The sequence below is a fragment of the Antrostomus carolinensis genome, unplaced genomic scaffold (genome assembly GCF_000700745.2).
Source record: "Antrostomus carolinensis isolate BGI_N321 unplaced genomic scaffold, ASM70074v2 scaffold9787, whole genome shotgun sequence".
Taxonomy (NCBI): domain Eukaryota; kingdom Metazoa; phylum Chordata; class Aves; order Caprimulgiformes; family Caprimulgidae; genus Antrostomus; species Antrostomus carolinensis.
The window spans coordinates 38490-63281 of record NW_010329491.1 but is presented as its reverse complement, the minus strand read 5'-3'; the positions used below and the strand labels follow the sequence as shown (position 1 = coordinate 63281).

At 38.7% G+C, this 24792-nt stretch overlaps 1 protein-coding gene across 1 annotated transcript in view; it reads left to right on the top strand.

The window, feature by feature from the left end:
* Positions 1-6807: 6807 nt before the first annotated feature.
* The window catches only part of MEGF10 (multiple EGF like domains 10), a 51445-nt gene continuing 33460 nt past the window's right edge, over positions 6808-24792 (top strand). The window contains exons 1-7 of the mRNA XM_029086108.1: positions 6808-6874; positions 8290-8536; positions 9144-9264; positions 11081-11217; positions 14552-14764; positions 21841-22015; positions 22874-22994. Of these exons, the coding sequence (XP_028941941.1) occupies positions 6808-6874; positions 8290-8536; positions 9144-9264; positions 11081-11217; positions 14552-14764; positions 21841-22015; positions 22874-22994 (1081 nt within the window). The remainder of the gene's footprint in view (positions 6875-8289; positions 8537-9143; positions 9265-11080; positions 11218-14551; positions 14765-21840; positions 22016-22873; positions 22995-24792) is intronic.

Below are 24792 nucleotides of genomic sequence, written 5' to 3'. Positions count from 1 at the left end.
GGGTTGCCCCGACCCAGTTGCAGGACCTTGCGTTTGGCCGTGTTGAACTTCATGAGGTTCGCACAGGCCCACCTCTCAAGCCTGTCAAGGTCCCTCTGGATGGCATCCCGTCCCTCCAGCGTGTCAACCGCACCACACAGCTTGGTGTTGTCAGCAAACTTGCTGAGGGTGCACTCAATCCCACTGGCCATGTCACTAACAAAGATGTTGAAGAGCACTGGTCCCAACACTGACCCCTGAGGGACACCACTCGTCACCGGCCTCCACTCGGACTTTGAGTTGTTGACCACAACTCTTTGAGTGCGACCATCCAGCCAGTTCTTTATCCACCAAGTGGTCCAGCCATATTTACTCAAGTTGATTTGTTGAATAACAGCTGTGTAATTTTTTTTCCTTCTAACAGTGCGGAAGTATTTTTAGTATTGCTTTAATTTTGATCTGCCTTATATGTTTGTGGACTTACATATTGTCAGTGGCTCACTTAGCAGATTTTCAAGAATATGAAAGATAACATTTTTTGCTAATTTAAAAAATAAAATGACCTTTAAATCATTGCAAAAAAAGGAAAACAGATGATTTATGACCCTACAAGGAGATCTATGCAAAATCAAGATCATGGACAACAGTCCATTTTATACAGAAAATCAGATTCTGATAATTTTGTAACTTTTCCTATAGTAGCGATTATTTTTAACACGTTTCATCTCAGTAGCAAGATAAAATGAACACCAAGAGCCATCTGTGTGTGTTTTCCTTAGCAACTATCCAACCTTGTGTTCTGATGTCCAAAGCACTTTAAAGAGTCTTCTGAAATTTATGGCATGTGAAAGGCATATAGTTCCAGTCTTTTATAGGATCTGAAAAACACATTTTCATTGTTCTTCCACTTCACGGATCAAAAGACTTTTACAAAGTGAAAAAGAAAAATCCCTAAATTAAATTAAAGCTTAACATTTTGAATAAAAATCCTTTCTTATACACAAAACAAAAAGCAAGACTAAAAAATATGCCACAGGGTAAAAAGCCTAAAGTATAACAAATGAAATCAGATAGAAACAAAAGACTCAAAGAAAATCCAGATTTAGTCGAAAGTGTGGTCTGAACAAACCCACTACTATGTATTTCTGTGTCTAGGAGGTAGGTAAAACAAGTCTTTGAATAAAAGGCATTAGTATTTTATAGTTATTCTGAGTTATTCTCTAAAGGAAAAAGATTTCTGATATGCATGTGCATATATTTTCATGACGTAGTGAGGTGACTAGAGCAGAGCATGTAAAAATATGTGTAGAATAATATCAAGTTTTTATTATATAAGATTTTGAAGGTTTTCTAAAGGATGCTTTTATTCTACTTTTCAGAATAACTGGTTTTTTTTTCTGGCTTTTTTGGCTCATCTCTGAAATTTCTGTTTGCCATGTTCCACATTTACAGTCGTGCAATCCAGGATAGCATACAGGTTGTCACTAGGGGCTTAATGCATCTTGTCAAATTCTGAGCACGCTTGAGTATTTATACCTTTCAGAATCAGTGGGAATTTACTTTTATTTGGTTTAAATTCCAGTTGGGATAATTATTATCTGTTTCCTATCCTTCAGGAATATCCTAAAGGGAACAAATGCCATAGACTTAGATCTGCAGATAAATCATAATAGCAGAGAGTAGTTTCAAGAATACTCTCTAAACTTCCCAGTAAGGATGATATGAATTTAGACTAGTGACAACATTCATATTTTTGTCATGGTTTTTGCTTAGTGAATCAATGAATATTGCTCTGAGCACAAACACACTCAGAAGTGAAGATAATTCAGAGTGATTATTTAGTCATCTAGCTGACTATGACTTTTCTTGTCCTTTTCAGCTAAGAGTAATTGAGGATCCATAAAGTATTATTCAAGTTTAGTTTAGTTTAGTGTAGACCAAAGGTGCATGAAGCCTTTATGCAATATATGACCTACTTGACTGTAGTCATGGTATGTGGAATACCTTCTTCCCTGTCAAGAAGGACATGAATCCAGTTTTCTGACAAAATTTTGATCTGGAGTGTAGTGTACGCCAGGTCTTTGCAAGCCTTCATAATGTAATTATGGTACCCTCTTTGGCAAAACAGTAAACACATTTTCAGGTATGCAAAATACAAGACTATCTAACACATTAATTAGAATTAATTTTCCCTTCTGTTGATGCTTGAAAGTTAGATGGGCATCTGTTGTTGATGGAGAAAAGGGAGGACTTGTCCTGGGTGTATTACCTTACTGAGGTCATCAGAAAAAGGCTTAAGGTGAGTGGCTCCTCTCACCTATGAATTTCAAAGCTACCTTCATAAAAAAGTTACTCTGTTTTGTTCTGAAATTAATCAGATTCTACTTACTGCCAGTTAGATATTTAAAGAGTTAATTCCACTAATGTATATTTATGTTAAGAAAAGCATGTTTCTTTCTTCTGGAACAGAGGGAAGAGTCATTCTTCCAAATGCTAAATTCTGGACATCCTTAAAGCAATTTATGATAACAAGATAGTCAGTGGTCTACTCCTTTGGATAAATCAAAGTTTTCTTAATATTGGCCTATTTTATTTACACTGGCTATGCCTGGCTATTAGTTCTGGTTATTCCTTGATAATGCAAGTCATTTGTGGGCCCTCTTTAAAATTTTACTCTTTTCTTATTTATATACTCTGCTGCAAAAGACTGGAATACTTTTTAGACAGGACATGTTACAGTTGGTCTACTTTTAGTTGTAGGTGACAGTAATTTTTGCTCTTTGGTGGACCTCATGGCTGTCCCTGCTAGGGATTTGTAGAGTCCTTTTGCAAGTGAAAGTACAGAATGGAAAGTTGCCTCTGTCCCAGAGAACTTGTGGTTGAAGGAAAAGAAAAGAGAGAACACAAAGCTGGAAAGGTGTAGGAGAAGAGGAAGGAAGCAAACACTTGATAAATGACTGTGGCAGGTAGTATTTTTGACACACTTGCTGCATCAACTTTTTGCAGACTTCATGGGAAGGAGGAGTTATAAGGTAGGGATGTGGAGGGGGACTTCATGGCAGTTTTATGGCTTGGGGTATGGAGAACCGTACCAAGTTGTAGAGGCAACTTGAAGAGAAACAAGGAGGACTATAATGTGAAAATGCAACAAAGGGGATAATGTCACAGATGGGAGTTGGTATTTGGATACTGGATGAGAAATGGTAGATGAGAGATAGACCATGAAGGCCATGAAAGAAAGGACAAGGTAATAGCGATCTGGGAGTCAAAGCAGGGAATCAAAGAAAGGCACAAAGATTTAGACTTGGCCTTGATGTGACAACCTAGAAAGGAGAAAAGGTCAGTCAAAGAAGTTGTTGAAGTTATGGGCAGCTTCAGTTTGTTTTACGCACTGGAGCAAGGAAAATCAACTGTGGCTCCTTGAACCTGTCTGAAGAAATTATGTTCGAGTTCTGAGGAGACAGAGAGATAGGAATTATGCATATTTGCCACTGTTTGCTTCTTTTAAATTTGTACTTCACAATATTGCATTCCAAATGAGGGAGCATTCAGTCTGTTTCTGCTGTCTGTGGTAGGGAATTTTGTTTTCAGTTGTTTTAAAAGACCGTAAAAATACATAAGCCTAATGCTGTGGTTTGGTGGCAGTGGTACATATTTCCAGAAACACGGAGCTGTACATGTTGTGGAAAGATGTGTAAGCCAGAATAAAATTGCATTCTGTTGTCTTGGTGCTACATATAAGATAGCTACAAAAAATAATAGCAAGAAAAGTAAATCTTAGTTTTGCTGTGATTCTGTACATTCACCTCCCCATTAACAAAAAAAGAAAGACAAAAAGAGAAGAAAGACCTTTAAAAAAGCATTACAATAAACATTGTCTAGTTTTAATATAATGTTATAAAGGAAACTATAGCATACTTAAAATACAGTTGCAAGTATTTTAGTTTCTAAGGAGGTTTTTCTTCTGAAATGTTCTTTGACTTGATTTGACAGCCTTATTTTGTTCTCATTATAGGCCATTCTTTAGACGAGGACAAAATTGTAGGTGATCAAGGTGGGTCTGTCAATAATAAACTTGGACTCATTTGCACTTTTCTTTTTGTTGCCTTTTAATGAAATCAATGAAAAAAAATCAACAGAAAAACCCCCTTACAAGTATGTGACCACATTTAGTTAAAAATGTCTTTGTTTATAAGGAGCAATAGAGGAGTTACCAGATTATTCAGATGTGCTTTGGATTATAATAGTAATAATAATCTGACTCCCTCCATCACAGGGCACAAATTTTTGCAAAGACCCAGCCACTCACAGAAACCGTGTGCATAAAAGCACATCTAGCCAGGCATAGTAACAATGTACATTAAAGTTATTATACTAGGAAATACAGAACTTTAAATCTTGAAAGATGCTACAAAAGGCCCTAAAACGATAGCAATTTGCATCAGATTTCAGTTTCTTCTTGAAGATGACGTTTTCACTGTTGAGTCCTTGAGCTTCTCTAGGTTTCTAAAGTTGTTTGGCATTCAGTTTCAGCAAGCATTTCTTTATGAAGGTAGACCTGTATTGTCTTAGAGTTTCATACTATACTTGCTCGTTTTATGTAAGAGTTTACACAATGCAGTGCACTTATTCCCAAACACAAACTTTTGCTTTCACTGGGTAGCTTTTTGAGAGAAAAGTTCTCTGTCCTGTATTTGTAGCATCGTGCATTGTCCTGCATGATGTTCACAGCATGTACTGCAGTGACAAAAAAGGTATTCCCAGATGAACAGAAGGTATACATATATAAAGAAAAGACAACAAGATGTGGCATTAATACAACAGTGTTTGTTAAACATCTACTTTGATTTTTTTTGTTTGCCCTACAATGTAAGGTGAAGGCAGAAGGGACCCTGTGCATCTACTATGAAAGCTTATAGGGAGCAGTACAGCTAGCTGGTTCTTCTGTTTAGAACAGAAAAACCTGAGAGTGAATAGAACATATGTGAAAAGGGGAAGGGGAATGACTTTTGTAAGGAAGGTGCTCTGTGTAAAACAGAGCAGCATTAGGCCAGCTCTGAATGTTCAATACAGAAAATTAACCCTGGTTTACTGGCTAGATTTTGCATTTCTACAGGATTTGAACTGTTTCCAGGAGGGACTGAGGTGCATTGTCCCTGTGTTGAAAGCATTCTGAACATGGGGCTCTTGTCTCTGTGCTTTGCTTCCCTTTCAGATTACCCTGTGCTGAGTCAGATGATTTACAGCTCCAAATCTGTTCAGAAGCCAGTAGCTGACACTTCTTCATGTGCTTACATGTAGTGTTTGCATGTGTGTGTGCCCATGACCTTGGCACACTCAGGACAGCCAGAGAAGCTATTCTGATTAAACTCCAGCTGACAGTCTGTAACCTGACGATAGTCATTAACTCCAAGACTATCCCATTCCACCAGATTAGCAGCTGTGTGACTTCCAGCCTGGCTTTCTTCATGTCTGAATACTAGGAAGCAGCAGAAATAGTCTGATGTAATAGTTGGTAAATTTAGCCTCCAAAACTAATTAAAAATAAAACAAACTCACCACAGGAAATATTTCTACCCTTTGCCCTCTTCTTTTTCAATAGTAAACCGAGCATCAGTTTCTGAAAAATCACTTTAATTTCCTGTGGGGAACATAATTGATTATCAGTCAGGGGACATAGAAGTAAAGTATGTGATTTATCCTTCTCATTCAAAATTATTATTTATTCCCATTAATCCTGCAAATTTCTCCACAGTTCTGCCCATAACTCACAGATAGATGCTAGGCTGGTGGCAGACCTTGTGTAAAGAAATATCATGCAGTTGTACTATGGTGGGGCCACCGTTGTCCTGATGGAATGCTTCCCCATCATGCCGTAGGGAAAACTGCATGATCAATATTTGTTACCCCCCTGGCCATTGCCAGGAGAATGGTTGTGAGACTGGAAATCCAATTAGTAGTCATATATTGCTTTTTATTTGAATGATATCCTGCAAACTTAAGGAGAAGATCACGCCAGGAAACTATTAATTATTATGTACCCTATGGTACATGCTTTTACAGTAAAATAGTCAAGAAAGGTTCAAGTTCACAGACACAGCACATTCACCTTGGAAGTCAGTAAATCTCTGGGAGACAACAAGTGCATCTTGGGGAGACGGACTGGGGACGGGATTGTAAAAAGAGCAGAGGGAGTACAAGGCCGCCACTGCTTCACAAGTAAAGTGGTTTCTAGCAAGGCAGTCTTTGGTGCCTGGATGTTGGTTGCAGTGGCAGATGTGTGGTAGTAGATGTTTCTGGTCTGTGTGGCTCTGAGACTCATGATGCTGGGTCTTCAGGTGGCTACATGATGTTGTTGCACTGCACCAAATATCCCATTTCCAGCTATTGGTGAAACAATACAAACTTGCACTTATCAACCTAGAATAAGTTATCTCTGGCCTGTCATGTCTTCATATCTAGAGTGTGTTCAGGCCACATTCATCCTTGACTAATCTCTGTCCTGGAACAGTTGTGGTCTGGTCATCAGTCTGAATCCTTCTGTTTATCAGACATGCCAGGACAGGGTTTTAAATTTTTAAATTATTATTATTTTTTAAATATTCCATGAGGAATGGCTGAAATTGAAATTGTCTGTTTTATCTGGGAGCAGGTGGAAGACTGTTATCTGAATCCAGACTAAATGTGCTAAGCAAAAAAAAATGTAGGGGTGTCTGCTCAATCATGACAGAACATGCGACTGTCTCAGACATCTCACCACCCACACATGTATTTTTATATATCCCAAAATAGTTAGTTTCCTGATAACAATTTGAGGACTGGTTAAGCATGAGGATTACACTTTCTATTTCTTGCAGAGATGCTGAAAATAAACGTATAGCAGTTCTGGATGAATGTAAATTATCATGGGGAAAGGCAACGTGTGCGATGCTGTGTGCTGTAGACAGCAGAGTGTTGTAGCGGAATCCAGAACAAAAACCACACATCTTCAAAGAGAGAGGCCAATAATCAGATGGACAGTTGTTTCAGCTTGACAGTATTGCTGGGTGTTTATAATACATACAATACTTTGTGTTGCTCTGTATTTTATTGCGTGTAGGTGCTCACAATATCTCCATTATGGATGCCTATTCTAGTGACCTCTCCTGAGAAAAAAAAAACAAACCTTAAGGAGTAGCTTCTTTAAAAGACCCTAATCCCTTTTAATTTGTGTAGCCTGAGTGAACAGCTCCTATAGCTGAATAATTCCTGCCCTGAGGAGGATTCTTGAATTACTTTGCATTAGCCTAGGAAAGTGTGCCTGTTCTCTGCCTGGCTTTTTTGCCCCAGGAGAAGGCTAAAAGAACAATGGTTGTCAGTCTCCAAGTGGAGAGCCTGGGCTTCCAGTCTCTGCTATTGAGGCTTTCCCATTGTACTGCTGTTATCAACAGAACATAAAAATAAAATCAGATCATTTGACCATATGATGAGCGCATTCCCGTTGAACCCTAGGTGACCTTAGTGTTCTGGCTCTTTACAGAACTCCCATGTTTCTCACTTAAGAAAAATTTATTCCTTACCATCAATGTCTTTCTTTTGATGCTGAAATAACCTCCGAGTGGTTTGCTTATAGAGTTTTAATGGGATGCATTGGGGCAGACAAGAAAAGATACATTTGAATGATTGTGAAGACACATTGGATAACTAAAGTTGTAACATCCAGATGAAATTTAACCACATAACTGTTAATTTTTTTTTGATTGGTGAAACACTTCTTATGTTTTCTTTTGCCCTATCAGTATATTGCAAGATTGAAAAGGAAACATTTGCAATTATGCAAACAGGTGAGAACTAGTGGATTTGAAAAAAAATCATAATCTTAGGTTGAGTAAGCTTTACAAATTCCTTGTGGGATTCAGATGGTTGTTTACAAATTTAGGCTACATTTTTTTTACTTTTTTAAGTTAACAAGACTTCTCTGTCTTAATGGAAGTTCACTGCAACCGTAACTGTTATTTGACAGTGGAGAGCCATAATGAAGAGTTTTGACAATGAAGAGAATAGAACTTGCATTTCCTTCACAGCTTCAGATTTTAAAGTGTTTGCTTTTATGCTTAAGAAATTAATTTGTGTGCATAAGTTAAGTTCTCTCTGCCTGCCAAGATCCTTGAGGACCAAGGAGAACTAAGGATGTACTACACAAAAATTTCTGGTTTATAACTGTTGTGTTGTGTTTTGTTTTGTTTTGTTTTACGGTTGACTCATAATATCTTCAGCCTGTAACATGAGCTGTTATAAAACCGCTGTAAATTTTTCCTTCTACCCCTTCAGCATGTGACAGTGACCACTGGGGACCTCACTGCAGCAGTCGCTGCCAGTGCAAAAACGGGGCCTTGTGCAATCCCATCACTGGAGCCTGCCACTGTGCATCAGGTTTCAAAGGTTGGCGCTGCGAGGAACGCTGTGATCAAGGGACATACGGAAATGATTGCCATCAAAAATGTCAGTGTCAAAATGGAGCCACCTGTGACCATGTGACTGGAGAGTGCAGATGTCCTCCTGGATACACTGGTGCCTTGTAAGCAGCGGGTATATTATTTATGTGAGAAAGAGATACACATTTTAAATAGTGCTAACAAGAGAAATTTAACACTATGCTGTTGGTCTGGCTGCTGTGTAGCACAGGGAAGCAGGGCTGGTGGCTAAGAAGCAGCTGGGCAAACCATGTTGCAGTGCACATCCAAATACGTAGCTGAGAGAAAGCCCCTCTTGATCTAGACTGCTAAGAAAAAGCCACAAAAAGAAGCAGCAGGAGCTTCTTCATGACCACCGTGAAAAGGGTTTGGCAACAAGTTTGGAAAATTGCATTGAAACAAGGAGTTATTTGTCTTTGTTATTCCAGAAGAGATTTTGAATGTTGTCACTAACAATGAATGAGCAGCCACCAGTGTAGAAAGAAATCTCTTTAAGAAAAAATAATTCCTGGATTGCCAGGTCTCTTTCCTTAGATTTGTTACACAGATGTTATACAATATTCAGTGTGTGTCTCTGTATGTTGGACTGCTTTCTGTTTCACACTTTTGTCTGGAAAAGTTAACAATAGCCTTAAAAATAAAGAGGTGGCTGGAGACTAGAGCGTGTGCCAAAGTAACGATTGTCTCTGTTGTGCACCACCACCTCCCCAGCTGCGAAGACCTCTGTCCGCCCGGAAAGCATGGGCCACAGTGCGAGGAGAGGTGCCCGTGCCAGAACGGAGGTGTCTGTCACCACGTCACGGGGGAGTGTGCCTGCCCGCCGGGATGGATGGTAAAAACACTTTCTGAAATCGACACAATCCCATAAAATCCCATATTTGTAGATTTTGGGCAGCACCAGAAGGGTAGCAAATTAGGATAGCAAATGCAGTCTGCCTGTAGCCAGGGGTAATGAGAAATGTATTTTAGCATAAGGGACTGGAATAAAATACTTGCAAAACCATCTGTTACTGAAAATCCTCCAGTTCTGCACTGCCTTTTTAACTATATCAGATTCTGGATAGCAAAAGGCATGATTCGTACCATGAAGAGGCAACATCCTTTAGATCTTCTCTAGAAGTAATTAATTTCTAGATATAATTTGATATTATATGGAGGTGACACCATTATATATTTTAGCAGTGGGTTTTGTTCTTGTTTTCATACGCGTAGTATGCATGGCAAAACTCCAAACCTTGAGATACTGTGTTAAATGTTTGTGATGGAAATGGGACATCAGAACTTTGACATGGTCTTTAGACTTTCTACCCCTTTGTCAGTGGGTAGGGAAAAAAGAATTGACCTCAGAGCTGCAAGTAGTCTCCCATGCTACCAGGTTGCAAACTCTGAGTTGTCAAATAATGGAGTTGGAAGGTGATCAAAAGGCTGGAAGTTGATTGAAGCCCAGATAATTTATTGAAGTCCATTTGTAGGTAATCTTTATCAACAGTATTGATAAAGATTAAACCCCAGTATTTTCTATTTGAATGTCCATTTTGGGTGAAAATCCACAGTTATTGGACTTTTAATTATCTCATGATAATTGAGATATTATATTGAGATAACCTTTGGCAGAGCTCAGTTTTTCACCAACTAGGGAACATTGCTATAAATGATCATTGCTGTTTGTGTGTTTGAATAACAGCACTCACCTGACTACTTATCAGAATTATTGGTCATAGAATACAAATGTTTGCATAAATTCTTGACTCCCTTTTACTGCCTAAATACAGTTAATGAAAAATGAAATAACATATGAAGCAGAGGTGGAAATTTTATACCAGTAGATGTTTTAACTAATAACTTAGCGTTTAGCACTTTGACTAATTTTTGATTCTAAGTAGTTACTTAAGCATAACTCTTTGTTAGTTTTAGATTTTTCAGTTCTGTGAAATACAATTTTTTGCTTTTCATGTAAGGAAAGTTTAAAGTAGCCAGGTAGAAATTCTGCAGGATCTTATGTTAGCTGGAATACCTGCACGTCTCTTGTCTGATGAAATTCCTGTAAATATGTTTTTCTTGAAATGGCTTCTTAAAAGTCTTAAGATCTGATGCTCCACTCTCTACACAGGTGTAATTAATTCCAAGGAGGTAAATAGCAGTGCAGAAATTAAAAACCCATTGAAGGGAAGCAGACACCCTACCTAAGCTTTTCAGATATGCTGTTCTCAGTGAAATTACAAACAGCTTTTCCTTTAATCAGAAAAAAAACAACGTATAGTAAAGTAATATAATTGGGGCATTAGAGCAAGTACTGATTTCTACACCAGTACTCACTGGAGGGCATTTCAGGATGTCTTGATATATGCTAGTCCTGATGAATTGGAAAGAGCTTGGCATCAATTAGTCAAAAATGTCCAAGTGTTTTCACTGTTGCTTAGAGATAGTGTTTTCCATTAGCTTTGGCTTCCAAAATACAAATCCTAGAAGATTATTCCTCCAGTGCTGAAACATACCCTGCGTTTAAAGAAGAGCCTGGCATTTCCAAGATCAGCACTAGATGAGTGAGATGAGATCTTCTTGATACTCCTTCATTACAAGCCTTTCTTCCTTGTCCATTCAAGCTGTAATCCCAAACCTAATATTACGATTTTATTCTGCACATGTAGGGCATGGTCTGTGGTCAGCCCTGTCCTGAGGGTCGTTACGGGAAAAACTGTTCCCAGGAGTGCCAGTGCCACAACGGAGGGACCTGCGACTCAGCGACAGGCCAGTGCCATTGCAGCCCAGGGTACACAGGAGAACGGTAAGGGTGACTTATTTTTCCTAAGCCTACTGAACTTGCAAGGGAAGTTAAGAAGCTGGTAGACAGCAGAATGAAAATATCTGTGATATGATTAAGAGAGTCTTATGAAATGTTTGCTGTGTTATTTAGCTGATACTGGCTTACAAGTTAAAAGTGCCTATGGGATTACGCCTCTGTGAGGAACTGCTTGGTTTCAGGATTTTCATGCTGTGGCCTGTGCTCTGGCAGTGTCTTGTGGGTCTTTTCTTGAGTGGCTTACAGGATGATGCAGTTTGGGCTGTGGTGAAGGGGTGTGGAGGGAAGCTCTTGGTTTTGTGCAGATGTTTGGCAGTCATAGTAGCAAGGGAGGCTCATTCAGTTCCTCTTCAAAGTAAGCAAGTTGGAGATTTGTCTCCTAAAGTATTTAATTCAAATGAAGAAGTGAAACTCCTTTATTTTCTGACTTGATTGTTAAAAATCATCTTTGGTAGATTGGAAAGAGAATGTAGCAAGGCATCATTTTTGACGGCAGTGGAAAGTGATGAAATAAGTGTTTTCCTGCATGTGTTTTAAACAGCAAACAAGTCATTCGCTGAAGTCAGCAGCAGCTTAATCACTGGGGTCAGTCCAGGGGATCTCTGCCAACAATAGTAGGTATTATAACCATATGCACTTCCCACACAAGTGTTCACAGGACATGGGGAGAGCTGTGCCAGACATAAGGGGAAAAAAAAACTCATGAAGAAGAAAAACAGTCCGGAGCCATTTGGATGCCAAATTTAAATTTGCATCTGTGAAGAAACAGTGCAGAAGGTGGTAGATGCATTTAAAGAGACACAGACAAGTCAGCAGGGAAATTAAAGGAATATCCATGAGAGTCTACACACTGCATTACACTGTTGTTCCTAAAAGCAATTAATTTTTTTGTCTTTGAATTTAAATCTGACTTTAATCTGAAATGTCCTATGGGCTGCAGCATTTTGATCACTTTTGCAAGTCTGAGCTCCCTCTTTGCATGCAAAAGAGGTTGTATTTGTAATTCTTCTGTTTTGCAAGATACTCCAAGGGCAGGAATGGGTCAGAAAGAAGGTTGTAGACCTAGTTCTTATTTCCTGTCAGTGGACTGGCAAGGGCGGGAAGTGTTACAAGAGATATGTGGGTATTGGCTGAGCTAGCACGTACATAGCAGCAAAAGGAAGGGTTTTGGTTTTTTTTCAAGTGCTAAGCTATTCTCTTTTTCTGTGTGTAACAATATTTGTCTGAGATTTCAGTGTGGTGATGACTCCTGGAACTTGGTCATACAGCAAGAAAAAGAGGACTTCTAGAGCATGTAACAGTTTCTAGGTGATCTGAGTTAACACAAGGGAATCTAGTTTAAACTATCTATATAATTGTTCTGCCTAGTACTTTTTGATTGAAACCTGTCCCCACCACAATGTTGCAAAAAGTCTTTCAGAAGCTGATGAAGATGCAATTAAAAAAAAATTTAAAAATGCAGAATTACATTTTGTGTAATTTGGCTGGGATTCCTGATTGTTATTTGGAGAAAATTCATTCCCAGCTTTGTTTGTGTAACTTCAGTATGAAATCAGTCAGGGCAGAGTTACAAATACCTTGAAACTTCTGGATAATAGTATCAGATTAAGGCAAATACTGCAGAAGCATGAAATGAACATGTATACCTATTTTACTTCAGTCACGGGGCTCTGTTGAAATCTGGTACATTTTGCAGTGCCTTGTATCACGTCTTTGAAATCCCCCTGTAGTAAACCACCTATCATACAAATAAAAAACCACCCACAACAAGCCAAGTATATAAGAAAAATTGAAAGAGACCATCAAGGAAGTTCTTCTGTAGGACTGGAAAATGAGCAGGTTATAAGCTGATAAGTCTGCAACTAATGTGCCATATTATCAAGTAATATTTTTATACAATCTGTAACTTGGTAAAACTTAGAGGTGCCCAAACTGCAGAAGGTGTTATGTGCCTGATATCACCTGTTGAGTTCACAGCACATGTCACGTCTTCAGTATCAGCATGTTCTGGCCCTAAAGCTTTGGGATTTAGCTGCTTTATCTTTTTGTCTTTGTCAGCGTAGCTCAGAGTTTGTAGGATGCTTATATTGAAAAATACCAGTATTTTCCCTGATAGATAAGCTATAAAATGTTGTCATCCTTGACTCTGAGGCATGAACCTGTTGAGCTGAGATGTCTGCTCTCATACATATAATAAAATATTTTAAGTGCACATAGTGATGAAGGCTTTAGGGATGCTGTAGTAGTACTGGCATTCCGAATTTTAACAGTTTGATTATAAAACACAGAGAAGTTAAAGCTAAAAGCTTCAAACTCTTAAATACATTGCCAAATGAAATTACTATCTGGAAACTCATTACAAATGAGTTGCAAATTTTAGAAGCAGGATACTGAAAATTGTCTTTTAGTACTCAGGTTGGGCAGCTAAACATACAGGCTGATCTTTAAGTTAAATAATGTCTTTCATGTGTAACACATTAAGGAAATAAGACTGTTAGCTAAAGTAGCTATCTTCTAAAAGCTAGCTCTGTGAATGAAAGAGGAAAACTTTGATGAATAAGTTTCTTTATTAGGATATATTTTCCTTAAGGAGCACTAAAATCATTGCTACTCTCCTGTATGGATTAAACTCAAGTCTCTACTAATTTTCACTTTCATCTATTAGGAAAGTCAAATTAAAAGAAAGGGGTTGGGTTCCTGAAATTTTTTCCATGTCACCCTATGAATTTTTAATAGTCAAAATCAACAAAAAAGTACTTTTAGAATGAAATTCTGAGAAGAAAGGCATTCTGCAAACATCATTTGTGTGGAAACGCAATTAGAAGATTCTTGTCAGAGACCGCTGAGCACGTTTGCCAGGGAACTTCCTGGCCTGAGCATCTGCAGGGGCGCGGGTGTCTGCGGGCTGCTCACACTGTTGCTAAGTGGAGAATCTAGATCACTTTAAACAGTTACAGATGGATGGCTTTTGAAACAAAATACTTGACAATTTCTTCCTTCATACTTCAGATCTGATTTAAGATTTTGTTCTGGTTCCTGAATGTGAACTGCAATGGTCTGTGTATGCACGTTGTCTCCTTTGTTAGAGCAAAGGAAGACTTTTTCCAAAGGAATTTGCAAAGCCAATATTTTTAAGCCTGTCTAGCTGAGCAGAGAGACAGGCACTTTTAAATGTGAAGTTATATAAATTCCTGCTCTACTTAAGAGGCATTTTAAAGCAGTATAAGAGATTCCTCATAAACCATATTTCCCTTAAATCTCCAAAAGCTATAGTTTATGGGAAATAAAACTAATTTTAGTTCATTTTTTTTTCTCACAGATGCCAAGATGAGTGTCCAGTGGGGACTTACGGAGTGCAGTGTGCAGAGACCTGCAAGTGTATGAATGGTGGGCAATGCTACCATATTAGTGGTGCCTGTCTCTGTGAACCAGGATATACTGGAGAGCACTGTGAATCAAGGCTTTGCCCTGAGGGAATTTATGGTCTCAAGTGTGATAAAAAGTGTCCCTGCCACATGCCCAATACCTGGAGGTAGGCTTTACAACCTTAAGCCTGTTTTCTTTTTCTATATAGAACATAGAAATCCAAATAGAATCTGAAAATAAGTATTGCTTGGTTTTCTAGTACTTTCATGCAAACTAAAGCAGCTAAAGACTTGTAAGAGTATTGGTATTTTCTAACCATATCAAGAAAGAAATTATCAGCCCAAAAGAGCTTCTGAATTTTAGTGCCTGAGGGTAGATTTAGACTGGGTATTAGGAAGAAATTCTTTCCTGTGAGGGTGGTGAGACACCTCTGGTGGAAGAGGCTTCCCAGAGAAGCTGTGGATGCCCCCTCCCTGAATGTGTTCAAGACCAGGCTGGATGAGGCTTTGAGCAATGTAGTCTAGTGGGGGGTGTCCCTGCTGATGGCAGGGGAGTTGGAACTAGATGATCTTTAAAGTCCCTTCCAATGCAAACCATTCTGTGGTTCTATATTTTATCTTAATAGTCAATATGTATTTGGTCTCTGACCATGAAATAAATGTTAAGACAAAGTGTGAGCTTTTTCTATATTTACCACATGAATAAATAATTATATTGTTCACCATATAAAGTCAGTATACATCATACATCCCTTGCATATTCTGATGTATTGTTGGTGAGAAATAACTGAATTGAAGTCAGTGAATGTGTAGTCTTACAAGTTGGGCATGAGAGGAAAATCCATTTCTTTCTCTCTCTCTCTGTATACATATGTAAGAATTGGTGTGGGTGACTATTTTAATACAAAATTTCTGAAGCCTTACCAATTGTAAATCTAGGTTTCAAAAATACATTTTTTATCATTTAAATTACTTTTCTAGAAAGCAGGTAAAATATGATCCCTGGAAATAGGATGAAAATAGTTTTCCAATTGGCTTACCTTTGACAATCTCTCCTTATTCAGGTGGTAATGAGTCCTGTTTTTTGAGTTTTGGGTGTCTTTGTGGACTTCGCAGTGTTTCAGTATATTGTTAAGAAAATCTAAAAACTAGCTATCTGGAGACAAACTTTCAGCTGTGAGGGAGGAATGTCAGATGTCAGTTGAGGCGCGCCAACATATTTATAGAACAATTCTGGACAGCTTTCTCTTGTTACAAAACACAGTTCATCTGATGAAATACTTTGCTCATTGTGCATTCACTTACACATTCATTTACACTTAATTGCATTACTGATCACAGTATTTTAGATCAGGTTTGTGAGCATAATCTGAATTTTTGCAGTTGAAAATAGCTGTGAAAGAAATTTGAAGAAACTGTTGACTGTTGTAGAGAATGCAGCTGTATGTGGGATACAAGGTGCACTTTTCCTCCTAGATAAAACAAAAGCCTTTAATCAGAGTTTAGTGGCGATGTTAAAGGACATACACAGAAATACCTATTCTGTTAGGCCGCTGTGAAAAATGGCTTTGTGGATTGTCTGAGTTGTTCAACATACCTTTCATTGACAAACCATGTGATGGCAAACTGAGTTCTTTTCTGTTTTCATTCATATGCTTTTACAGTTGTGTGCTTGCACTTCTGTTTATCCCATTTACTTGAAATGTCTTTGAAAACTTATGGAGTTTTTGTCATAAAATCAAGCAATTCATTCTTTGGGCAATGCATTCAAGAGTAAATGACACCATATTGCTGACCTATCTAGCTCTCAAATTATGCTAGTAGACCAATACTATTGTGTTAAGAATTATGATTGGCTGCTTTCCTGAAAATTTGTCTGCAGACCGTAGTAGCAGTCTTGTTTGACAGGAACGCATTACACTATATAGTATTTCTGATATTACAGGGATTACTTCTGATTCATGTTCAACACAGCTGTTACTTCATTTATATTTCTGGAAGACAGCTTGTGGTCAAATGAGATCACAAGTGTTCACATGTAAACAGCAGCATATGGCTGGTCTTTTTTTGAACATTTTCCCCTCTATATGACAAATTAAAAGGCATTTAGCAACCCCGTAGGTATGGGACCATATTTGCAAGGGCATAATGATCTATGAAGAAAATGAAGATTTCATGACTTTGCAAGTGTATTTTTCACATAGATTCCTTACCCCTGGGCCAGGAAGTGATTAAGACCACCAAATAACAGAAATCAAAGGGCATCTGAGTAATGGTATAGGAAGACAAAGCTCCCTGTGGACACTTTTGAAAATCTTTTTGAGAAGCCAGTTGTGTCTTGCTGTCTTCATCTCTCGCTAAATACAATCAGTCAGGAGACAAGTTCTTAAGCATATCAAGGAATATCCTCATTCTGTACTCACCTACCACGGGTACTGTTTGGGCTGGCTGTAGCCAAAGGATCTTCTGCATAGCAGTAACCCATTTAGCACCACTGTGACAACCAATAATACCAGGGCATGAAAAAAGGGGTACAATTCCTTTTTCAAATACACTTTATGTGTCTGTAGGATGTCTAGGATTCTGTTAGGACTTACTTCCTTTTTCAAATACACTTTATGTGTCTGTACGTCTAGGATTCTGTTAGGACTTATATGGGCCTGAGATTGTGAAAGCTTTTAATCTGGTTGGACCTTTGGAAAAAGTTCTTCACCTAGAGGGTGGTGGAGCACTGGAACAGGCTCTCCAGGGAGGTGGTCATGGCACCAAGTCTGACAATATTCAAGAAGCGTTTGGACAACATGTGCCCTCACACACATGGTCTGAATCTTGGGATTGTCCTATGCAGGGACAGGAGTTTGACTCGATGATCCTTGCAGGCCCCTTCCAACTCACAACATTCTATGATTCTGTGATCTGGGTATGGCCACTAGTTTAGTTATCCTCAAAGAAGAGATATTGGTAGGCTCAAAGCCCTAAGTAATTATTTACTTTCTTAGTATTGGTAGGTATGGAAATAAACTAAAGGTCAGTTAAAAAAATACTTAGCACCAAAAAATACTGCTGTAAAATATGTGTATGTAAGTTGCAATATATAAGTATGTATCTAGCCATTTTATTCATACTTAAAGAAACAAAAACATTTGTGAGAGCTTAACTTAGCTGGCAGCCAAACAAGGCACAGCCACTCGCAGCAACCCCCTTTACCCAGGGAATGGGGGAGAGAATTGGAGGGGTAAAGGTGAGGAGACTTGTAGGTTGAGATAAGAACAATTTAATAATTAGAGTAAAATAAAATTAAAATAGTAATAATAATTATAACAACTATATATATGAGTGATGCAGAGTACAATTGCTCACCACCTGCTGATAACAATCCTGGAGGAGTGAAAAGGAACCCCAGAACCAAAATTACAATCCCAGAGTAGTGAGCCCAAGCGATTCCCGAGAGAATTCTCCCCTTTTCCTGTCAGCCCTGGTCAATATACTGAACATGACGTGATATGATAGGGAATATCTTACTGGCATATCCAACTGTCAGTTCTGGATTTTGCTAACAGCTACACTTTTTTTTTCTCTGACCCTGCTCTTGTAAACTACCCAAACACCATGTCCTTTTATCTTATCAACATTCTTCTCATAACAAATCCCACACTGAAACCAAAACACAGTTCTTTCTAGCTACTGATAAGAATATTAACCCTGTCCTAGCAAAAACCAGGACAACGTTATAACACACCATAGTTCAAAAATATATACATATTTCTGTTACTGTTTATGACTGAGGAAATTGCATCAAAACAGCTTTGGCAATAATTTGTAATTTGCATTTTGGGTAGGCTAAACTACAGGGTCGTTGCTGCTTCTGTTGGTTGATGTCAGCCCCTGGTGATGAAAGCCAGGCCCATCCTTGTTCTTAGGTGTGTCAGCAGCCTTTATTGGTTTGCAAAGGGTTAGATATAGCTATCCTTGAGATATTTTATTCTTTTGGAGGGGTTCAGAGGACAACAGGTAACAACCCTCTTGTGCCAAGAGTTTTTTTCACAAATGGTTCTTTCTATTGTATCTTTTGATATATATGAAAAGGTCCTAGCTAGAGTGCAAATCAGATGCAGACCTCTCTTCTCTGTGACTAGGTGACGCTTATGAATTTTTCCCTTTTTACTTGATAGTCAAGAAAATACTACAGGGACCGCTAGCTGGCTGAGACTAAGACCACGTAGATTACACTTCCTCAGTGGTGTGCAGTAGCAGCTCTGTGAGCTCATATGAGCAGACCTATGTATCCCTGCCATTTCCATCCACAATTTGTGGGGTTTACAGAAACTTGTCATTCTAAAGATATAGTTTACAGGAATGAGAAAAAAAGACCTTGATCTGCCTTCACCGACATTGTCACTTTGTTTTGTACAGGAATGTTCTTCTAGCATAAACCACTTTTAGACTGGGTTTTGTCATGCCTTTACTCAAGTGACACCTGATGATCATTCAGAAAATGTAAAAAGGGCAGACTGTAGCTGTGTATTTTTCTAGAAGGTGTACAAAGGATATTTGTTACACCTGTGTTACGGCATATGCACTGGTTTCAGCTTGATCCCCAAGCTAAGTTTGAGATGCCACTGTGTTTTTCTCCTGTAAGCTCTTTCCGATCTTCCACCACTGCTTCACATCTGTAGGTAAGATCAGCTGGGGTCATTCTGTATCACCAGCTACTTCGGTATAGTTCAGGCTGGAATTAGGGTTTATTCATGACATGAGCTCTAATGGGGTTTCTTTTATCTCATGTTTTTTCCGAGATGCATATATAGGATTGAGTGGAATTTTATGGTGTGATAAGTGCTTAGTTCATACAGTCTCAGTGTGTTTTTAAATTCAGAATTAAGGCATCTTGCAATTTTGCTTTTTTCTAATAGACTTGTACATACATGTACAACAGCTTTTCATGGAAATTTTGTGTAGGGTGCCACAGAAGTAATTTGGATATTGTAATAGTGAAAGACCTGTAGAAATCATATGAAAATCATTAAGTTAATCTAAGTCCTTCGAATACGTAATATCAACTACCCACAAGTATTTTTTTTGTCTCTGTAGAGAGTAGGGTTGTATTTCCAGAAAGTGTGAACAAAAGACCAGGAATAAGAGTGAATGTACTGGCAGTGTCTCTCAACATCTCTTTATTTCCCTATCTTAATATATAAATCATATTGCCAATTAAGCTAACTACATAAGAACCCATCAAAAAGCTTCAGAAGTGTTCCAGCTTCCTACATCTGATTACAAATTGCAGAATACTAATTTTGGTGTCAATCAATATATGCGCAAGTGTGCCTTAGTAGCACTCACTGGGGGGCACAGAATATCAGTGCCTCTGCTTCATACTTGCTCATGTGTGTGGCCTCCCCCCTCTCCTGAAAGGAAAAAAAACAACAACAAACACCACCAGGATTTATGTCTTAAAATGACAGTACTACTAATTTTATGTTACAAATATATTTTAATTCATATCCTAATGACTGTTCAGTTGTGGATTGAAAATTGGTTTATATTCCCTGCACTCTATTCTTCCACTGATAAGAAACATGGGGATTGGATACAAAATGCCATTGGGTGCCTGTAGGAAGTTAGGAATAGGGGACAAATCTGATTATCTTGCTGCATCATATGTTTTCATGATTTTGCATGTATTTTCTGTGAGAATAGTTCCATTTCAACTTATTTCACGACAGGTATACTTCTAACTGAACAAATAACCAGGACTGTTGACTATGGTCTTCATGAGTTTTGAACCATTTCTTTGTATATGATTTTGTTGAAAATAATTTAATTTCTTCTCACTTTATGTAAACCAACTTAATATTGTCAGAGAGATCTTAGTATCTTCAAGACCCTCTAATTCTTACAATGTCATAGTGTATGTAATAATATATAGAGAGCAGAATGCATAGTATTATTCCAGCCTTCATAGTTCACACTTTCCTTGATCAGTAGTATGTTGTCAGTTGGTTGTATCTGGCAATAGGAAACTCTTAGTTTGACAAGAGTAGTCCTTGAATCCGAGAGCAGTTGCAAGTAATATTGCATTCCCTTGTTATGTTGCAACTTTTTCAAAGGATATTGTTACTCGTGTTATAGCGCCTAAAAGTATAGTAGGTAATTTTTCAAACTTTCAAATGGTAAGAAAAATACTCAGGTTTCAAACACACCCCCACAGAAGGAGTCAGCAAATCTTGCAAAATCAGGCTCTTGTCATGGGTCATTTAATGCGTCTGGACGAAGACACTTTTTTTTTTTTTTCCAGAACACTTTAAGGAACTTCAATCAGTGGCAGACAAGTATCTTTAAACAGTCTTCCCATTGTAAATATGTTGGATTTGGATATTAAGGTTTTCCTTTGGTGAGAATTAAGCAAGTGCTTTGTCTGCCAGAGTGCTACAGAGTACCCCATTGTGTCCACTTTTCCAGCACATATATCTTTGCACAGCTGATGATGTCCATTTGTTATGAGACAACAGCTGTCTGACTGGCTCTTCAATGAAACTGCTGTTCCAGGTAGTGACAGCTGGTCTGCCACCAGGTATGGCCAACATAGGGAGATACTCTCCAAAAGGTCACTGCTCTGATGATATATATAACTTCTGCCCAAGCAAATGATTTTGTATCATTCCTTGAAAGATGCCAATTGTACTCTTTTCAACCAGCAATTTAAAGAAAAGAGTGTTTGGGTGCTGTGTTACTATTTTCTGTTGGATGCCATACTATTTTACAAAAGCATTGTATTTCTCAGACAATATGCTGCTGAGTTTGGGCAGTGTTATGAAAATGATCCTATTATATTCAGAGTGGAGTGGACACCTAAGAATACATTTTGAAGAATTTAATGGTTTCATTGCCTTAATATTTGTAACCATGGATATCTATCATTAAAACTGTGTTTCAGATAGGTTTCTTTTCAACTAGCTATAGAAAAATGATACCTCTTTTCTTTCCATGTCCTCCCAAGATGTCTGTATGTTGTATGATGTTGCTTTTCTTATCTTAATTGGCATGCATTTATATATACATAAACAGAACACTTTGCTTTGTTGTTTGGCTAGTAAAACTGTCTGTGCATAATATGCAAGATCCTTTATGCAACCGATCTATAACAGATTTTGTTATCTGGGAAAAAAAAAAAAAAACCAACAAAAAAAATTGATGTAACATATAGTTCTGAATTATTTATCCTTTCGTCCTCTCCTGGCAGCTGTCACCCTATGTCTGGGGAATGCTCCTGCAAGCCTGGCTGGTCTGGGCTCTACTGCAACGAGACATGTTCCCCGGGATTCTACGGCGAGTCATGTCAGCAGATTTGCAGCTGCCAAAATGGTGCTGATTGCGATAGTGTGACTGGAAAATGCACCTGTGCCCCTGGATTTAAGGTAAATAAGTCTCACTTTCACAGTCCATTTTTGACTCTACTGGCTTTAATTAAACGCCAAATTCTTCAAGATGCCAAAGTGTCCTTTCTCCACCACAGTAAAAAAAGAGATAAGTATATTTAGGTACCACTGGGTGTGTTAGAAGATAGGACTCTGAAAAGGCAAAATTTGTGATTGTTTCTCAGTACTGAAATTAAGCCATTTCAAGAAATAAAAGTTACGTGCTTTATAACACATTGGTAAGAATGAGGGTGTGCTGTTGAGGTGTAAATTAAGGGAGGGACGATAGGTTTCAGTTATTATCTTGTTTCACCAACTCCTCATGCTCCATCCAGAGAAGTTCTAGACAAAGATATTAGTTTTTACAGTTCAGAACAGATTATTCTGCAGCTTTTACACACGTTTGCTGTTACCTCTACATTGGATGCTAATCTAACATAGAAAACATTTTACAGTTTGACTGTTCTAGGAGTAATAACTGTGAAAACTTCAGCCAAATTAGTTCTTAAAAATATTTTACGTATCCACATAATTTTCAATTAAGATGCTAATTATTGTGTTTTGTTTTCATAAATGGACTTTTTATTACTGAAAATACTGTCCATTAATCTAACCAAGTGCTGTTAGCTGTGTGACCTGAGCTCTCGTAACAACCAGTAGAAAACTAATAGTTACTGTAAACTTAAAAAGTATGAAGGACTCCCTCTCCCTTAAATTCAGGGACATAGTGGCAGCCTGGGACAGTCATGGGCTGCATGTTTTCTGGCTTTTATAGCATCTGAGTTAATCTAGGTAATTTATTAGCTGTATTGTCTCAACTTCCTCAAATAGTTTTTAGACTATTTTTGTATAATTCAGGGTGCTGCATGTGGTACTCCTTGTCTCCCGGGGACATACGGAGTAAACTGTTCATCTGTGTGCAACTGCAAAAATGAAGCCATCTGTTCACCAGTAGATGGTTCTTGTGCCTGTAAAGCAGGTAAGTGTCCTTCAGATTAATTTTCTTTTTCTGTAATCTTAAAATGAAATTGAGTTTCTGAAGTAGAGAAGAAGAAACTTAATAAAAAGCAGAGGATCTTGAAGGCCATATCACGAGATACTTTATGCTTCTGCTCGGGAGGCAAAAATTAGGAAAACATCTGCTAGAGAAGAGTGTGCATAACTCATGTTCCTGTTTCCTCAATGCAGGTCTCAGTGGGCTGGGTCCTGTGGCTGAGTGAAGTACTAGTGTTTACCCTGAGATTGGCAACCTCTTGTCTCTTATGGCAGTGCTAGGGTCTGCTAAAAGGACTACTGGTATGCCATTTATCTGATGTCAGCCTTCCTAGTCAAAATTCCCTTCAGTTTGGGTGAGGGCTGCCACCCCCAGCCCTCTCAGCATCACAGAGGCACAGATTTCTTTCTGACAGTTTAGCGCTGACATTAGTATCTACTGGCAATTTTTTCTATTTGAAAAATTTCCTCTGCAATTCTCTGACAAAACCTTGCTTAACCCCCTTCTCAGCCTGTGCCCTCTACTGTTCCCTGCTTCCATGAGAAACTTTCTGACTCTCCTGGTATTAGCGCGAGTGGAAGCACGTTCTTTGACCCCTCTGCCCGGCTCGCTCCTCCCAACAGTAATTTTGATGGTCAGTATACCTCCACCAAAAACTGTATGTGCCTGTTCACCTTTCCATCTCCCAGTAGCACATGCCTTTCGCTGGAACAAAGGTATCTCAGACATCCTCCAGCGCTGCTTCTGCAGAGATCTTCTCCCATATAAAGATCTGCAGGTCCACATGGTGTTCCTGTTCAAAACAGAATATGCTACTAAATTCCATTTAAAGATCCAGTCTTGCAATACACCTGTTCTCTTTTTCACTTCTGCTGTGAGAAAGGATTTAAAGTCCGGTGTCCCTCAGCTGTGATGCTGGATTGCTGAGAAGAGAGGGGCAGGCTGTTGAACACTCGCAGGCAAATCCCATGCCCAACCTACATTGTACACCCCCTTGTCTAAAAATGTTTTTCTAAAAATACCCGAAGCTTGAGAGTGGGGGAGAAGTATTAGTGTTACCTAGACAAATAGCCACCAAATTTGTCAGAGACTGTGTAATAGTTTCACGTGTGATGCTGGATTGCTGAGAAGAGAGGGGCAGGCTGTTGAACACTCGCAGGCAAATCCCATGCCCAACCTACATTGTACACCCCCTTGTCTAAAAATGTTTTTCTAAAAATACCCGAAGCTTGAGAGTGGGGGAGAAGTATTAGTGTTACCTAGACAAATAGCCACCAAATTTGTCAGAGACTGTGTAATAGTTTCACGGGGCTAGCCCTCAGCTAGCAGCCAACACAACCGTTCACCCACTTCCCCCCACCCCCAGGGGACAGGGGAGAGTATTAGGGGGCAAGGGTAAGGAGACTCGTAGGTTGAGATAAGAACAGTTTAATAATAGAAATAAAATAAAACTTAAAATAATATTAATATTAAAATAGTAGTGATAATTATAACAGTAACAAAATATGCAAATGAGTGATGCAGAGTGCAACTGCTCACCACCCACCGACCAAGCCCGGCCCGATCCCAGATAACGATCCCAGAGGAGCGACAACCCCGAACTGAAACCGCAGTCCCAGAAGAGCGAGAGCCCGAGCGAAAGCCAGAGAGAGAGAAAAGAGGAAGAGACCCTCACTAATATACTGGACATGACGTGATATGATATGGAATATCCATCCCACTGGCATATCCAAATGCCAATTTAGCTTATTAATTTAAATATTCCTCGCCCCCTTAGATCTTG